At 44.5% G+C, this 19,629-nt stretch overlaps 1 protein-coding gene across 1 annotated transcript in view; it reads right to left on the reverse strand.

Moving 5' to 3' along the window:
- The window catches only part of OTUD4 (OTU deubiquitinase 4), a 39,704-nt gene that overhangs the window by 15,657 nt on the left and 4,418 nt on the right, over window positions 1-19,629 (reverse strand). The window contains exons 2-6 of the mRNA XM_075287677.1: window positions 17,243-17,326; window positions 16,115-16,165; window positions 13,971-14,017; window positions 5,317-5,389; window positions 495-576 (exon numbers count right to left, since the gene is read on the reverse strand). Coding sequence (XP_075143778.1) covers window positions 495-576; window positions 5,317-5,389; window positions 13,971-14,017; window positions 16,115-16,165; window positions 17,243-17,326 — 337 coding nt within the window. The remainder of the gene's footprint in view (window positions 1-494; window positions 577-5,316; window positions 5,390-13,970; window positions 14,018-16,114; window positions 16,166-17,242; window positions 17,327-19,629) is intronic.

Consider the following 19,629-nt stretch of genomic DNA (forward strand, 5'->3'; position numbering starts at 1 on the left):
AGACTTGACCTTCCTGTATCAAAACATTTCTGCAATGAGGATCATAATATCACCGATCACATGAAAGTTTTGGTTTTGGGAGGGAATTTCAAATCAAAGAGAGAACGACGCATTTATGAGTGTAAATTTATGACCCTGCTTCAAACACTGGAGAAGGGGTTAAATCTGTCACATGGTTTTACGTCTTTTTACAGAAATCACTGACTTGAGACCCTGAGAACTGATAAGGACCTGTAAGTGTTTACATTGTTTCTACCAATTACTAAACAAACCCCCCCCCCCTTCCTCCTGGAATTCTATCCCTTTTTTGTATATAAATATGCATCCTTCAGAAATGGTTTTAAATTTACTTGAGAAAGGAGCCGAGTGTTCTGAAACATTGTAATCTGTCATCATTATTAGCCATTAAAAAGGTATCAGCTACTGAAGACTATCAAGTTTTTTGTTTTTTCAGATCACAAAATAAAACATATTTATACTTGCTTATTACTTACATTGGCACATGGCGGCATTCTCAGCAAAACTCAAAGGGTATATGATGTCGTAATGATTTCCATTAGAAAAACAAAGCATTATCTAAAACATAAAAACAGGCACAGTACGTCATTGTTTTATTTGTATTAGTTTATTAATTAGAGTTTGTTCACATAATGGAATACGGTGATGATTTTGAAGCAGAAAATTCCGCTCTGAGTACAGTGGGAGGCAGCGTCAAAGTGTGGCAGAGATAAAAGGATGCAGAAGAAATAAGCATCCTGCTCGATCTTACGGCGGATTCTGCAGCCAATGCAGCTGCAGAACGTGTGTGCGCGCGCGCGCGCGTGTGTGTGTAACGTTCAGCTGTTACCCATTCATCTGAGCAAACTAAAATTACAGCAGAAAGCCAAAGAGATTGAAAGTGAAGAGTGATTTCAGGTGGAAATTCACCTAAAACTTCTCTTCCATTCTCACTGTGTGAATTGCCCCTCATGTGGTATAGAAAAAGGAATTCCTTTTCTGGCCACCGGCTCCTCGTAGGTGAATGGGCCTAATCAGCGGCATCTGCATTAAGATCCAGCCGGATGCTTATTTTATCAGCAATAATGTCTTCCTCCAATTTAAAGAGGACCTTTCACCACTTTTGGGCACATGCAGTGTTATATACTGCTGGAAAGCTGACAGTGCGCTGAATTCAGCGCACTGTCGGCTTTCCCGATCCGTGCCCGGTGTAAAGTGCCTATGGTGCCGGTACCGTAGTGCTCTATGGTCAGAAGGACGTTTCTGACCATTAGCCAGAGACGTCCTTCTGCCTCGCGGCGCCTATCGCGCTGTGCTGTGGAGCGGGGAGGAACTCCCCCCTCCCGCTCCTGATAATGCTCGTCTATGGGCGAGCTGTGTGAGCAGAGGGAGGGGGCGTTCCTCCCCACTCCACAGCACAGCGCGATTGGCACCGCGAGGCAGAAGGACGTCTCTGGCTAATGGTCAGAAACGCCCTTCTGACCAAAGAAGAGCTACGGTACCGGACCGTAAGCTCTTCACACCGGGCACAGATCGGGAAAGCCGACAGTGCGCTGAATTCAGCGCACTGTCAGCTTTCCAGCAGTATATAACACTGCATGTGCCCAAAAGTGGTGAAAGGTCCTCTTTAAAACATTCTACCGCTCAAGGAAATCCGCCTCAAAATCCACTGCCAAAACCGGCTCTCATTGACTTCAGCGGAAACCAGGAGTGAGATGACCCTTCTTGCCGTGGATTCCGCAGCTGAATCAGCCGCAGCGTCCATGACACGAGGCTCCCTCCCGATTAGTACCATTCATTTGGGCCTAATCCAGAGCAGAATAATGCGATGGGAAGCTGGTGCACTGCATCTGGCATCCCGTTGCAGCTAGCCGCGCAGATTCAAATGCAAATTCCCACGTGTGAACATACCCTAATTGGGGGTGCAATCTGCCCCAAATCAGCATCAAATTCCTATATGTGAACGTCATTATAAAATGCTAAACACTAGGCTACCCTGATATATAAACGACAGATGATATAATCTTTGATAATGTCCATTACAGCTGATATTCACAATTTTTCTATAGACACAGGGCTGTGGAGATCAGTTACTTCATAAATGGCCGACAGCCATGGTCAGGCAGAAGCAGCAAAGTTTCTGAAATTCAGGAAAAACACCAGTGATTGAATTCCCAGGAAAATAAATATACAATAAAACACAGCATCTACCGTATATACTTGAGTATTAGCCGTCCCGAATATAAGCCGAGGCCCCTAATTTTACCACTAAAAACTGGGAAAACTTATTGACTCGAGTATAAGCTGGGGGGGGGGGGGGAATGCAGCAGCTACTGGAAAATTTCATAAATCAAAATGGCCGGAGTTTTGGATGCAGTAGATGCTGGGTGCTGGGGAAGGGGGTGTTTTGGTTGTCTGTCTGTCTCATCCCTGAGCTTGAGGACTGGGGTTTTTACCCCCCACTTGGAATTCAGCCTGGCTGAATATAAGGTAGCTGCAGTGCTCCTATTAACCCCTTCCCGATGAAATAGGAGCACTGCAGATACCCAATATTCAGCCTGGCTGTAGTCATACTGAGTTCCAAGAGGGGAGGGGGGGGGGTCTGCCCCTTTAAGCTCAGGAAGGGGGCAGACAGACAACCAAAACACCCCCTCCTCCCTTCCCCAGCACCCAAACCCTGACCCTCATCAACATCAATCTAGTATTTATCCCCTATCCTAGGGGATAAATAGTTGAAAGATCATTCTTAGGGAGACTTCACACGGAGTTACGATGCGCTCAATCTGATCGTAAAAACATCAGAATTACGCGCGTAATACATTGAAAGCAATAGGGGAAAAAAGCCTCCCATTGATTTCAATGTGGAGCGCATGTATGCCGGCTCTCATTCAAGTCTATGGGAGCTGCGTTTTACGCGCTCATTCTGAACATGTTTTTATGATTAGAATGAGCGCACCGTAACTGCGTGTGAAGGCTCCCTTACTATTCATTTCAAGGGGGGGGTGGGGGTGGAAGGGGATATTGTTATATACACTCCAGACACTGTATTGTTTGCACGGTGTAGGTTGTACTCACATTCTGTTGCAGTTGTTCCAGGGAGTGAGGATTGTCCAGCCAGAAGGTCCACGGGGAGTGCAGCGGGATGCCCTCACTGTTCGGCTCCTGCGGCAGCTCCAGGCCAGTGATGGTTTATGTGCAGCTGCTCATCGCTCTCTGCCTTCAGCTCCCGCCGGCCCGGACCCGCGGGGAGCGCCATCTTTCTGTGCGCTGACTCTCTGCGCAGTTAGTGATGATGCTGGCGGGGTCCACAGGAAGATAGCACTCCCTGCGGGTCCGGACCGTCGGCAGCTGAAGGTGGAGAGCGAGGAGCAGCTGCACCTGAACCATCACCTGCCTGGAGCTGCCGCAGGAGCCGGGCAGTGAGGGCGTCTTGCTGCACTCCCCGTGGACCTTTTGGCTGGACAACCTTCTCTCCCTGGAACAACCGCAGTAGAATGGGAGGGCAACCTACACCGTGCAAACAATACAGTGTCTGGAGTGTATATAACGGATATAGGGATAAAGTTGCTGTCCCGTTGGTGGAGATAAGGTCCCACCCAGTCTTACAGGTAAGTAATAGAGCTCCACACACACAGATTGTGTTTAAACTGGTGATTTATTGTAGGGTATAAGTACTTTCGGTCTTTTTGACCTTCCTCAGACTCTACACAAAACATAAAAAGGACATTTTGTCATGAAAAATCAACATGTTATAACACCACATACTGTAGAAACAAGGTGTCGACACATACACATTATATACAAAATATATACAGAAAGCCATGTATAATCAAAGGCTGGGTGTCCATCGGCAGTAGAACTAAAGCCTGGATCCTATTTGTAGTATGTTACAGTCAAGGAAAAATTGTCAAGAGAGGATACAAAGTATCAACAAATGTACTTGAAACACAACAATGTAGAAAAGAGCAACAAACAGTAATGTGGAACAATATAAACAAACCAGGAATGCTATCCACAGTGCCCCCTATGCCCTGAAGCCATATTATATAAATAATCACCTGTTGTTAATGCAGTAATTCGCAGAAGAGCAAGTTTATGGGGAGTATCCGGTGTACTTGATAGGTGAAAATAAATAGTGTAAATATTGTCCCCGGACAATCAGCTAAAGGTTATAGCGTGTTACATATGTAGTGGTAATGCTCGTTATCAGGGGTCCAACAGCTTTTTCACACAGCCGTTGGCTCTTCCCTGCTGCGCATACCTCTGCATATTTTTTCTACTTCCAGCTTCCTTTCAACCCTGTGCGGGCCCGGACGGGCGAGAGGTAAGGACCCCTGATAACGAGCATTACCACCACATATATAACACGCTATAACCTTTAGCTGATTGTCCGGGGACAATATTTAGACTATTTACTTTCACCTATCAGGTACACCGGATACTCCCCATAAACTTGCTCTTCTGCGAATTACTGCATTAACAACAGGTGATTATTTATATAATATGGCTTCAGGGCATAGGGGGCACTGTGAATAGCATTCCTGGTTTGTTTATATTGTTCCACATTACTGTTTGTTGCTCTTTTCTACATTGTTGTGTTTCAAGTACATTTGTTGATACTTTGTATCCTCTCTTGACAATTTTTCCTTGACTGTAACATACTACAAATAGGATCCAGGCTTTAGTTCTACTGCTGATGGACACCCAGCCTTTGATTATACATGGCTTTCTGTATATATTTTGTATATAATGTGTATGTGTCGACACCTTGTTTCTACAGCATGTGTTATAACATGTTGATTTTTCATGACAAAATGTCCTTTTTATGTTTTGTGTAGAGTCTGAGGAAGGTCAAAAAGACCGAAAGTACTTACTCATACCCTACAATAAATCACCAGTTTAAACACAATCTGTGTGTGTGGAGCTCTATTACTTACCTGGAGTGTATATAACAATATCCCCCCTGCGCTTGACTCGAGTATAAGCCAAGGGGGAATTTTTCAGCACAAAAACTGTGCTGAAAATCTCGGCTTATACGCGAGTATATACGGGTAATTATTTGTAAAACATTCATCATTTTATAATATAAGTTAAAATAATCATTTTATTATTAAGCTGGAGTCGGTAACTTTTTCTGACTCCACAGCTCTATGTATACAGTTGGAACATAACCCAGCAAGTATACAAGAACCAGATACAGGGCCTCACTATAGGAATTCAAATATGGGTTTTCCCATCCAACAGCAATATAATAGTAACTACCAAACAAATCAACTGTGGAATAAAGCATATATTAAAGACTACAGAAATCCAACCAACCTTATCAGAAAAGCCATTATCAGTGACAGGAGCAGGAGATGTATTAGGGTCTTGATAAATTATAAAATCTTTGCTTTAAGAAAAAAAAAAAAATTATATTTGATATTTTATTAAATAAAATCACATTAAAGAACACACACAAAAAATAAATAAATAAATTATCCAGAAGGAAGAAATGTTCAGTATACTACACTTCAAAGTTATAGCATGACACTAAAATTGTATAAATAGTTTGCTTCAAAAAAAAAAAAAAAAAAAACACACACACAGAGGTGGTTATCACCAATATAATACCCCTGCTGGGAACAATATAAATAAATACGGAGCAGGTACTCAACGCTACAAAAATAAATAAAATAAATTTATTTAGTTCACCTCCAAACACAGTATATCAGGTACAGGGTACATAGTCTTCATTTGTGTTAGACATGCAACTTGTGTTTCCAAAATGTCCATCATACTGCTATCAGCAACAAAAGCTTCTGTTTTCAATCTCCCCCACACATTCTGTTAATGTGAGACACCTCTGAAGGTGAAGCCATTGGTCATGTTAAAAATGGGATTTTTTTGTACTCAACGTAAAATCCTTTTCTCGTTGTATTCACTGGGGGACACAGCACCATGGGTATAGCCCTGGCCACTAGGAGGCTGACACAAGAAGAATGAAAAGCTGTCTGCTCCGCCTCAGTCTATACCAGGGGTCCTCAAACTTTTCGAACAGGGGGCCAGTTCACTGTCCCCTAAACCACTGGAGGGCCGAAAAATATAATTTAAAAAAAACCCGTAAGATTATATGCTCCACAGAAGCACTCCCCCCCCCACAGTATTATATGCTCCACAGTATGCCCCCTCCCACACACACATAGTATTATCTGTTCCTCAGTACACCTCCACACCCCACTGTATTATACACTCCTCAGTACACCCCCTACTGTATTATACGCTCCTCAGTACGCCCCCCCCACTGTATTATACGCTCCTCAGTACGCCCCCCACTGTATTATACGTTCATCAGTACGCCCCCACCCCACTGTATTATACGCTTCTCAGTATGTCCCCCCACCCCACTGTATTATATGCTCCGCAGTACCCCCCACCCCACTGTATTATATACTCCTCAGTAACCCCCACACACTGTATTATGCGCTCCTCAGTACACCCCCCAGCCCACTGTATTATATGCTCCTCAGTACTCCCCACTGAGTTATATACTCCTCAGTACACCCCCCCACACACTGTATTATGCGCTCCTCAGTACACCCCCCAGCCCACTGTATTATATGCTCCTCAGTACTCCCCACTGTATTATATACTCCTCAGTACCCCTTCACTGCATTATATACTCCTCAGTACCCCCTTCACTGCATTATATACTCCTCAGTACCCCCTTCACTGCATTATATACTCCTCAGTATAGAGCCACTGCTGCGTGCCCTCCTCCTTCAGACTGCAGGAGCAATGACGTCATCGAGCCTGCGTCGGCCTACACTGACAGCTTTCAGTTCTATGTGCATTTGCACATAGAACTGAAAGCAGCGGTCTGCTCACTAACAGGGAATTGTGAACGATCCCGGCGGCGCGGGCCACATACGGCGGGCTGGATAAATGTCCTCGGCTGTATGTGGCCCGCGGGCCATAGTTTGAGGACCCCTGGTCTATACCTTCTCACAGGCAGTGTACTGAGCCAGATTGTACTGCAGCAGTAGGAGAGGCACACAAGATAAAAAGGAACACAGAACCACCACCATGTCCTGAACCCAGGAAGAACAAAAACACCACAGGCAGAAACCAAAAAAAAAAACAAAAAAAAAAACCTCAAGGGTGGGATCTGTGTCACCCAGTGACTACAACAAGAAAAGGATTTTATGAAGAGTACAAAAAAAAAAAATAAAAATAAAAAAATAAAAATCCTATTTTCTCTTTTTTCACCGGGAGAACAACACCATTGGATGTCCTAAAGCAGTCCCAGAAGTTGGGGAGCATACAGCCATGAGAACAACCTAGCGCACAGCCGCTTGCAGAACCTTACAACCCAAGCTGGCATCAGCAGAAGCCACAGAATGGATCTGGTAAAACTTCATTAAAGTGTGAATGGAAGCCCAAGTGACAGCCTGATGCCGAACAGCCCAGGAGGCTCTGACAGCCCTAGTGGAGGTGGAGTGAGCCGTCACATGGAAAGGTAAGTCCTTACCCTTAAACCAATAGGCCTCTTTGATCACAGAAAAAATGCAATTGGAGATGGAAGCAGGCAGGCCCTTACGAGGGCCCTCGGAGTGCACAAACAAAGCATGTGATTGATGGAAAGGGTCAGTGAGTGACAAGTAGTTACTACGGACAACATAAAGGCAGTGAAGGGAATGCTCATGAGGATGCTTGGGGTCAGGACAAAGGGACGGCAAGACTATGTCCTTAATGTGAAAGGAGGAAACCATCTTAGCCAGAAAAGCCTGTGGAAAGCAAAGGACAACCTTGTCCCTGTGGAGAACCAGAAAGGGGGACTGCCGAGACAGGGAAGCAAGCTTGGAGACCTTGAGAATGGAAGTAATGGCAACCAGGAAAGCAACCTTCCAGGACAGAAGACGAAGAGGAATCACCCTCAGAGGCTCAAAGGGTGGAGCCTGAAACACCTCAAGGACGAGATTAAAGGGGCTCTATCATTGGCAAAAGTCATTTTTAAATAAACACATCTTTGCATAGCCTTTAGAATGACTATTCCACACCTACCTTTAGTATGTAAATTGCCTCAGTGGTTTTTATTATGCTAATTAGACTGGTGCGCGATGCATCGTGCACCCCCTTTGCTATTGTTTCCTATGAGTGTATACAGCACAGGCTGCTAATGCTGATGATGACTCAGCTTCCTGTTTGCTCACACGCATAGGAGATAATAGCAGAGACAAGTGCTGCTGGGAACTTCCTGTGCTGGCTGGAAGCTCATTAGCATATGAATAAAAATGGACTTTATTCAGAAACCACTGAGGCAATCTACATACTAAAGGTAGGTGTGGAATAGCCTTTCTAAAGGGTATGCAAGGATGGGATTAGTTAAAAATAACTTCCCAGTGATAGAGCCCCTTTAAGATCCCACGGGGGGGGGGGAAGAAGTGTGCCACACCCTGGAGGAAGGTCTTCACCTGAGGGCGGAAGTCCAGGCTCTTCTGAAAGAGGATAGAAAGGGCAGAAACCTGACCCTTAAGAGAAGAAAGATCAAGACCTTGATCCAGACCAGATTAGGATCCTGGGAAGAGAGAAAGAGATGATAATAGTTACTCTCACATCAGCGGATGTAAGCCTTCCATGTGCGATGGTAGATCTTGGCCAACTAGGGTTTCCAGGCCTTCAGCATGGGCTGGATAATAGGCTCCAAAAGTCCACAACGCCTCAGAACCTCAGCTACAACAGCCACGCTGTTAAACACAGCTGATGTAAGGTAGGATGGAATAGCGGCCCTTGAGAAAGAAGGTCTACCTACAGGGGAAGAGGACATGGAACATCCTCCAGCAGGAACAGGAGATCCATGTACCAGGCCACGCAAAGCCAATCCAGAGCCACCAAGATGGCTGGAACCCCTCTGTCATAAGCTTCTTGAGGACCTAAGGTAGGCAAGAGGAGGAAAACAGGTACAGTAGGCGGAAGTCTGACCAGGGAATCACAAGAGTGTCGGATGCGAGTGCTCGAGGGTTCTGGGACCTGACCATATAGAGGGGGTCCTTGTAGTTCAGGTGGGAAGTGAAGAGGTCGATGCCAGGCTTTCCCCACGAGGAGCACAACTGGAGGAAGATGTCTTGATACAGAGATCACTTGCCCAGGTCGAGTCTCTCTCAGCTTATGTAGTCTTCCACCCAATTGTCCATGCCTCGACTGTGGACTGCCAAAAGATGGGACATGATGCTCTGTCCACATAAGAGAGCGGGAGGCCTCCAAGAAGGTCACGCAGCTCCTGGTGCCCCCCTGATGGTTCAAGTAGGCGACCGCAGTGGAGTTGTCGGTCAGGACTCTGATTGGACGCCCCAGGAGGAGAGATCTAATGAGATAGGGCCAGGAAGATGGCCCTCAGTTCCAGCAGGTTGATACGGAGAGAGGATTCCACTGTGGACCAAAGGCCCTGGATGGTCAAAACAATGAAGACTGCTCCCCAGCCGGAAAGGCTGGCATCAGTGGTGATCAACTGCTAACACAATGGCAAGAAAGGACTTCCCCAGGGAAATTACTGGGGAGGAGAGCCACCAGAGAAGTTCTCAACAAACTCGAAAAGGCAGAAGACTCAGAAAGTCAAGGCTGGACCGCAAGTGGAACGGGACAAAAAGGATGGCCTCGAAGGTAGACACAGTCATGCCCAGGACCCTCATGCAAAAAATTGAAGAGATTTCCTCAAAGACGAGTCACACCAGAACAAAGAACCAGAATCTTAGACTCCAGAAGGAGAATCTTGCTCTGGTGGATGGAGAGGATCATGCCCAGTGACGCCATCACCTTGGTAAATCCAAAGGGAAGAACAACAAACTTGAAATACTGTGAAACGAAGAAAATACTGACAGCCCAGTGCAATGGGAACATGGAGGTAAGTATCGTAGATGTTGATGGATAAGAGAAATTCGCCTGTCTCCTGGGATGCCACCACCGACCACAGAGACTCCATGCGGAACCTGCGGATGAACCTGTTAAGCCCCTTCAAATCCAGGATAGGGTGAAGAGAGCCATCCTTCTCGGGAACGGTGAACATGTTGGAGTAGTAACCTTAGAAATGTTCTGAAGCAGGCACAGGGACGATGACTCCCTGCCGCTGGAGATTGGAGACTGCCTGGAGAATAGCGGCTGCTTGAGTGGGGGAAGAAAAACTGCACGGTGGATCTCGCACATGGGATTGGGGGTCACCAGATAATCCGGCCACCAATGCAGCAAACAGAGAGTGGGGAATGGGTGACCAACGAAGTGCTCAAGAAGAGTGCTGCGCCCGAAAGGGGTAAGAATAGTGTTGGCGTACACACTGAAGATCCCTCTGTGATGAACAGACCAACAGTTATGTATTTTCAGTCATGTATTTTTCTTTTGTGTAATATCACGTACTCATGCTAACTCCTCTTGATCACAGGAAGACAGTATTTCTGGTTAATCAAACCCAGTTTCCCAGAGATTCACGTACAAAGGCCTTTGTTTACACAGAAGTGCTAATCTTGTTATCACAGCAGGGGGGCCGCTAGAAATGAATGAAGTCAAACAAAAGAAAATATGGTTTAAGACCATATTTCCCCAGGAAAAAAATGCTAGTCACCCCGATAAATTACTTGAGCGCGACAGGCGAAAGCTCATGTTCCAAGTCTAAACTCACTAGTGTTGAGAGCAGGGGAAAGGTTCAGACACTGAACTCATTACCCAAAGGGGTTTGGGGTGTCATTCTTGGTGTCTACTATATGGGGACCTCACTACGAACCCCATCATACCAATGGTTTGACACGATGCTCCTCTGGCGAGGAATTATGACTGTGCATATTTATTTGGTTTTAAGATGGATGGTGGGGCTTCCCCGCCGCCATCACATCACTCTGGGAGAAGACTGGGAGAGTTTCCTAGCTTCTCCTGGGGAAAAGGAGGGTCCCTTGTGTCATGAATACCATGTGAGCAGCACATGGTCTTTGGCTGGTTTCCCCCGGGGAGGGGGAAATGGGGTTCTGCTGCTGGAAGCCATGTGAAAAGGCTAAGGATCTCTTATTGATTAAGTATATACCCTGAAGCCTAGGAGATACGCTTTAGAGATTCGTTTGGTATTTCTTACTTTTATTCCTTTTTATTTTATTGCATTATGGTTTTTAACCGTATTTGCTTGTCACCCACTGATATATATTTCTGTATATGTTAAGTGGCTAGTGCCGACCCATTCGGGGTTAATAAATATATAAAATTTAGAAAGCTTGTTTCGTAGTATCCTATAAGAACCAGACACTCGCAGGGAGCAGTATCCCTCATACCCCCTGCACCTGAAAGAAAAAAAATAAAAATAAAAACGATGCAAGACAAAAAGACCTGAGTCAGGTCACGTCTGTCTCCTAAGGACACTAGGTTTAAAATGGCTTACTACACTGTCTATGAGGCGGGGTCGACAGCTTTTCATTCTCCTAGTGTCAGCCTCCTAGTGGCCAGGTCTATACCCATGGTGCTGTGTCCCCACGAAATAAGCGAGAAATACAACATGACCAAGTCTACTTTTACCTGAGATCTGCTGCTGGATGAGAGGTGAAGCACACCCCATACACATTAGATAGTTGTCCAGTTCAGCCGTAATGGTCAGGTTTGGCCAATATTGCTCTAATGTATATCGGCAGTGTTTGATGCCCCAAAACCGTAAAAAGGTATTTAAGAGTCCTAGTTGGTGCTGGCAGACACCATTATTAGCCTATGTGAATAATGTAATATTTCTTCATTTGTTATTTCCATACACACAGGAAAAACAAATACTGCAAATCTCTTGGACATCACAAACCTTTAGGTTGCTGTTTATGGTAGCCTGCATTTTAAAGTACTTCACAAGCAGTCATGAGAATTTATGATGTCAATACATGAAGGATCAACATATTCCTTAAACATGCCTAGTAGTCCTCATGGTGGGACTGTTACATAGTAGATGAGGATGGATGAACACATCAGTCCATCAAGTCAAACCTATAAGCCTACAATCCCCTACAGTGTTGATCCAGGGGAACGCAAAAAACCCCATGAGGCTCATGCCAATTGCCCCATTTCAGGGGGAAAAAAATCCTTCCTGACTCCAATCTGGCAGTCAGTATAAAAACCCTGGATCAACGTGGATTATATTATCTTAAAAAGGATCTTTCACTACCTGGGGCACATACGGTTTTATATACCACTAGAAAGCTGACAGTGCACTATCAGCTTTCATGATCTGTGCCCCTGGTGAAGAGCTATTGGTGCAGTTACTGTAGCTCTTCACTGTCAGAGCATTTCTGACAGTCTTTCAGGAACGCCCTACCTCACAGCAGCATCTATTGCTGTACATTGAGAGGGCGTTTTCAATGAAACGGAAAGACGGCGCTCTCAGGTCACAACAGGATTTTATTGAATAAGACAATGATACACAACGCTAAAAAAATCGCCGTGTTTTGGGCACACCTACAATTTGTATACATCTTCCAGACTGACCGAGCTTTGTGTGAAGTTATGCACTTGAGAAAGGGCAGGTGTGCCCGAAACGCGGCGATTTTTTAGCGCTGTGTATCATTGTCTTATTCAATAAAATCCTGTTGTGACCTGAGAGTGCCATCTTTCCATTTCATTGAAAACGCTATCTTCCCCGGCCTTGGCCGGTGTCCATCAGACGTGCTGCCTCCTCCACCTGTCGGTAAACCCCAAACGTAGTTGTGAGCGATTGTCACAACCTCATTAGGTGAGAGGCCATTTGGTCCTTTTAAATTACCGTATTTTTCGGACTATAAGACGCACCTAGGTTTTAGAGGAGGAAAATAGGGAAAAAAAATTTTGAAGCAAAAACTGGTAAAATATTTAATATATGGGAGTTGTAGTTTTGCAACAGCTGCAAGGCCACATTGACAGGTGACCCTGCAGCTGTACGGGGACGCATAGAGTGTTTTTTTTTTGCGGGGCCAGAAGTACTTTTTAGTTATACCATTTTGGGGACTATCTATTGCTTAGATCACCTTTTATTGAAAAAAAAACAAAAAACGGTGGTTTATGATATATGATTTTCTACTTTTATATATATATTCTAGGGACAGGAGGTGATTTAGAACTTTTATTTATTTCATATTTTTAAAGCTTTTTTTTTTTTTTTTTTACTATTTTATCCCCCCCCCACTGTATTGCCGTCTATGGGACATTCTGTCTATTAGTATTACGGCTGGTCATAGACCCAGCCGCAATACTAATATATAGCAGTGACAGGCCGGGGAGCCTCATTAGGCTCCCGGCTGTCACCCGAACAGGTCGGCTCCTGCGATATCGCCGCGCAGGAGCCGGCCTGCAACTTTACAGGTACGGGGCCGGTGGGGACCGGCCCCGGGGGAGAAGAGGCCGCTGATACAGACTGCAGACCCGGAATCCGCTGTACTAGAGAGGCGGATGCCGGGCCGGGGCCTGAGACATCGGGGCCGGAGACATCGCTGCACTCCTCTGCCCTGCATGAAGCCAGCGGCGGGGGGGACGGAGGAGCGGAATAGCATCACTCCTCCCGCTGCTGGCTTCATGCAGGGCAGAGGAGCGCAGCGATGTCTCAGGCCCCGGCACCTGTAATGGAGTCTGTCACTTTCCGGCTTCCGCCTCTCTATTACAGCGGATGCCAGGCGCCACATTCGGCCTATAAGACGCACCCTTCTTTTCCCCCCAAATTTTGGGGAAAAAAAGTGCGTCTTATAGTCCGAAAAATACGGTACATCTTCTGGTTATTTCCACCAAAATTTATCAGACATTCTACACTATATAGTGTGCTCGGTGTCTCTTTTGTTTTTTATTCTTGTACATTGAGAGGGGGCGGTCCTTCCTGCCCAGCCATCTGCTGAGTGGTGAGGAACGACCCCAATTACTCGTCCGTAGACGGTTTCTAGCGGTATATAAAACTGCATGTGCTCCAAGTGATGAAAGGTCCTCTTTAAAGTTCTACTGGCTTTTTGTGAAACAATACTCACCTGAACATTAAAGAAAGGGCACTTATTTCAACTTGGCCAACCCATTCCTATAAGAAAAAAAAAAAAAATACATGACATCAAAACTCATTGTTTATTTAAAAGGAGTTGTCCGGGATAATTAAAAATCCCTACACTACGCTAAACACCCTCCCCCCTCCTACTTTAAACATTTTATATATATATATATATATATATATATATATATATATATATATATATATATATATATATATATATATATATATATATATATATATATATATATATCTCTATCACTGGCTCAAGGACATTTTTGATTACCCAGTGACCATGTTTTCCTATTTCTGGAAACAGATCATCACCACTACTACTCTCCCTCTCTGAGACAGCTCCTCCCTCTCTATACTGGCAGGGTGCGCACTCTCCGAGTTACAGTGTGCGTGCACTGCTGCCAGTAAATCACCTCTACTGCACCTCCACGCATGCGCAGTAGAGGCAAATCGTTGCTGGAGAAAGAGCGCGCACACAGTACAGGAAGAAGCGTGGAGGGAAAGTGTGTAATATGGGTCGGGGTTGGGCTGAGTAGGAAGGTAAGGACAGATAGTTAAGATAGAAAGGATACACTAAAAAGTATATGCGTACATTTATTAACCCATCTAGAGCACTAATAAAGCAACACTTTAAAAAAAACACACAACATTTTTTTTGCCCGGAAAACCCGGAATGAGAAATGTGACCTGCCTCCCTTTTCACACAAATTGCTGCGTAGCTTTGTTTTGTTTGTTTGTTTTTTGGTATTGAAAATATACAAATGTAGAAGATTTAAGTTCTTAGTTCTGCAATTGGTAAAACTGTTGCTGCATGATATTTAATCACAGAAAACAACAAAAAAAACTATTACCGTATATACTCAAGTATAAGCAGACCCGAATATAAGCTGACCCCCTAATTTTACCACAAAAAACTGGGAAAACTTCTTGACTCGAGTATAAGCCTAGGTGGGAAATGCAGCAGCTACTGGAAAATTTAAAAAATTAAGATGGCCTGAGTTTTTGGGTGCAGAAGACGCTGAGGAAGGGAAGGGGGTGTTTTGGTTGTCTGTCTGCCCCTTCCCTGAACTTGAGGACTGTTTTTTTTTTTTTTTTTTTTTCCCCCCCACTTGAAATTATGCCTGGCTGAATATAGGGTATCTGCAGTGCTCCTATTAACCCCTTCCCGACGGAATAGGAGCAGTGCAGTTACCCTATACTTAGCCTGGATGTATTCAGGCTGAATTCCAAGTGGGGTGGGGGGTGGGAACTCAGTCTCAGGGAAGGGGCAGTTAGACAACTTTTTTTCCCGCTGCGGCATTTACAGTACAGGAAAAATATATTTATAGGTATGTAGAGCGGATGTTTTTGGACAGAGGGATAACTAACGTGTATGTGTTTCACAGTATTGACAGTATTAGTTTTATATGTGTTCTAGATAAAGGGGGAGGATTTGAATTTTTAATACTTTTTATTTACTAATACTTTACTAAATAGAGCAGCCTGCAAAAGAGAAGCACTGCTGGCCGGGGAGCCTTTACAGAAGCTCTGAGGGGAATCCCCAGCCGGCCGGACCTGAAGGAGAACTGAAGCCGGCCGCGCAGGAGTGCTGAGGGGAATCCCCGACAGAAGCGCTTCTGCCGGCGGCCGGCCGCAGTTCCTATCTAAAGGATCGCCCTTAAGAGAGCAGTCACGCCCGCTCCCTCCAGCAGCATGGCAGCACCTGCTCGGACCCCTCGTACCGGGACATCGTAGAGGGGTGTCTGTATTCTGGGCCTGCTAGAAGAAGTAGCAGAAGTACTAGTGCAGTTTGAAATGAGCAGCATCGCTACGCTCCTGCTATGAGCGTAGCGATGCTGTGGCCTGGCACCCGTCCCGGTGCCTGTATTCCAGGTCCGGATGCCGGGTCTGCAACTATGATATTGCTGAATTACCGTAATGACCCGAGTATAAGCCAAGGCGGACTTTTTCAGCACAAAAACTGTGCTGAATAACTCGTCTTATATTCAAGTATATACGGTAATTGTTTATTTGTTGTCTCCTGCAGTAGGGCAATATTTTATCACAGTTTAACCAAATTCAGAAGTTCAGGTTAAGTTTGATAAAGCTGTATGTCTGTCATTGAATCTACTGTACCTGTGGATTTTCCAGACGTTTCAAATACTCTTCAAAGGAGCCCTCAATAAACTAAAAAAGAAAGAGACCAAAAGTGAAATATATAGAATTCTGTTACATGATCAGATAAATCTAGTATGTATTTTACAGATAGAAGCCTACATGGAAGTTATGTAATGGGACAACTGTTATCAATTATCAGTTATCAATTGCTCTGTAGCCCCTGAAGGTGAAGTTTTGTTGCAGTGGGCGATTTCCCCCTCCCTCTCACCTGTCTGTTTACACAGAACAACAGTCTGTGATTCAACTCATCCTGCATGGAGTGTGCTTTCCTCCCTATATACACTCTAATACAGAGTCTGTGATCTGACCTTCCTGAGGGCTTAGATACTTGCTCTTCTCCAAACTTTGATCTTGTGTGTATGTCATTCCTTTTTATCACTAGCTTCTCTCTCATAGGCTCTTTGGTGCCTATGATCCATGTGAGAATCCTTTCCGCCCCCCTCAGATAAAACAAGGATCTGGTTTTCATAGACCCAACTCACCCATATAAATGGGTCCATAAAAAATAAAATAAATTTATCCCACACAGGATGCAAATATATCCACTTTGGCCAATCCATTTTCAGCAGATGCTAGCTGCATCTACAACACAGTATTTTGTCAGCCGAATTGATCATTTTGGTCAAAAGGAATCTAATCTATAAGGTATGTGTATGGCCAGTCTAGAAGCAGTGTGCTGTCAGATTTGAGTCAGAGGCAGCAGCACAACCAGTTCTATGAAGGAGTTGCACAGACTCTAAGGAGGCTTCAGTAAGTAGTCTTCAGTAAAAATTTTCTATTCAGAAGGTTTCTTACATTTTTTTGTAGGTTTACATTTATGACACAAATGAACAATAAAATTTCAGCTCAATGGAGACAAAAAAAAAAAAAAAAAAAAAAAAAGAAAAAAAAAAAAGGGAAACGCCCGCTGAGGGCATTTGTAAAGAGCCTTATTTCCCCCTTTACGCCAAGAGGCTGTGTTAGGTTTTATCGAACAAAGAGGATTCGAATTAAAAGAACACCCACTGTTTGCTAGATATATGCTAAGAGAATTTATGAAAAGAAGTTGGAAGATGCAGACAAAGGAAAAATTCTCATTTTACTTACTGCTTCAAAGTGGGTTCGATTTTCATGCAGATATTTTATACAGGATTGCCTGATTTCCAAATGTCGTGCCTGAGAGTGTAAAACCTAATAAGAGGAACACAAGAACCATATTAAATAACCAGCAGCAACATGCAATGGATTGCAATGGATAGGTTTCTGTCTGTCATGAAGGCTTATATTTTGGACAGAGCAGAAGTGCAGCAAGTCTGACTTTTCTCTCCAAACTCATAATGGCAGATGGTGTTATAAGCCCAGTGATATAACCGATTAGGAGCGGAAATGTAAACCCAGCCTAAGTTCACATTTGCGCCATAGGAGATTCCACTGCAGAAGCCACCAGAAATCGGTGGAGAAAAAAAGTCCTACATTGAGGACTTTATTCTCTCTACTGCTTTCAGTATGAAAATGGCAGTCACCAAGTGGACCCCATTATAGTCTAGGGCAGTGACGGCAAACCTTTTAGAGACCGAGTGCCCAACCCAAAACCCACTAAATTATTGCAAAGTGCCAACACGACAATTTAACCTTAATACTGTACAGATACACAAGTGCGGACAATTATGGACCCGCAAAATACAGTCGTGTGAATGGGCCTTTAAGAGATTACAATTATAGAAATAATTTTGTACTGCATTTGGCATAATTTTAATGTTCACTATTTACATTGCACAGATCTGTTTCATAGTTACCGTGCAATGTTATTATGACTTATAACAATATCACATATCTGCTATATAACTGATACTGTGTGATATAAATCGTGAAGGGTCTCCACACAGTACAATCTGCTCCACGGTGGCCACCACACAGTACAATCTGCTCCATGGTGGCCACCACAGTATGATCTGTGCCACAGATGGGTGCCCACAGAGAGGGCTCCGAGTGCCACTTCTGGCACCCGTGCCATAGGTTCGCCATCACTGGTCTAGGGTGTTCATGGGTAACCACTGTTTTAGCAGTCTGGCTTTCAGTCGTTCGGCTGTCATGAACCTAACTAAAGTCATCCTTTTCATTCCTTTCTTTATCACAACCAATGAATGATGAACTATGACTGGTATATAATCAGGGTGTTACACAATTAAGGCCCTTTGCACACTAGCATGCGCAGGTTACAGAGCGTGATTGAATAGCATGGTCAGTGCAAGGGTAGCACAGGGAAGTCATCATGGAATGGGAGCCGAGAAAGCATGGCTGCATAACCAGACGGGAATAGGACCTGTACTGAGTTTGGCATCCCGGAATGTCAGCCCGCACACAGATCTGTGCAATACATGGTCATGTGCAAGCGCTGACAGAAATGAAAGGATCAGTGTGCTATCCGGAAAAAACCTGGATAGCATATGGTCGTGTACAAGGGGCTTTATATGGTGTACATTCTGATGTAAATAGAAGGAGAATACAAAAAAAAGCAGTAAAGTACTAAAACTGTAGAGAATTAAAATAATGTATAAAGAGAAGATCATCACTACTAGTAGGGATATAAAGGCCACAACAACAGTACAGTGGTCAGAGGAGTCATCTCATGTGTGCCCACAAATGTTGATAAATGTTTAGGGTTATGCAGTGCCAATAAAATAGCAGTAACCACATGTCAGGAGGTGTGCAATGTGAAAAAAAGGCTGTGATAAGCAGAGCTGTGGTTAATAGAAGTGTACGGTGTTTAACTGACAAATCACAGTCAGAAATTATAGACTATTAATATATTAATATACATTCAGTGACAAAAATCCCACTAAGGAGTTGTGGGAATGAAGCTTTATACATGTGAAAATTACTATAACATTAGAGCGACAGGATACATTTATTGGTGGAAACTATACAATAGAAAGAAGGCTCTCGTACCCTGTTGGGCCACCTCTAGCCTGGATACAAGTTTTGTATGTATCCTGAGCACATCTATCCTAAGGGCTCGTTCACACGGGGCAAGAGGGGGCGGATTTTGACACCAAATCTAACTCAAAACCTGCCCCCTCACAACAGAAGTCTATGTAGACCACTAGCGTTCTTTTTCCCGTGAGCAGTTTGTTCCAACTCGCAGAAAAAAGAAGCGAGCTGCCCTTTCTTCAGGCGGATTCCGTGGCCTCGCGACAGCACCCTCTGGACTAGGCCCATTCATTTAGGCCTACTCCGGAGCAGGAAGCCGCGACTGTTGGAAGCCGCGACAGTTGCATTTTGGTCCTATTCTGACACGGCTTCCCACGTCAAAAATCAGGACCAAAATACTCGGTCACTAGCCCCGTGTGAACTAGCCCAAAGATGTTGCAGCTGGGGGTACACCCTGTATACTTGTAGTGTTCCGGATGGTCCCATAAATGCTAGGTTAGCAATGAACCTAGAGACAGGAAAGGTCCAGGAAATGAAGCAATTTGGTTTAGTCATTCCTGGGA

This window comes from Leptodactylus fuscus, chromosome 1, assembly GCF_031893055.1.
Source record: "Leptodactylus fuscus isolate aLepFus1 chromosome 1, aLepFus1.hap2, whole genome shotgun sequence".
Taxonomy (NCBI): domain Eukaryota; kingdom Metazoa; phylum Chordata; class Amphibia; order Anura; family Leptodactylidae; genus Leptodactylus; species Leptodactylus fuscus.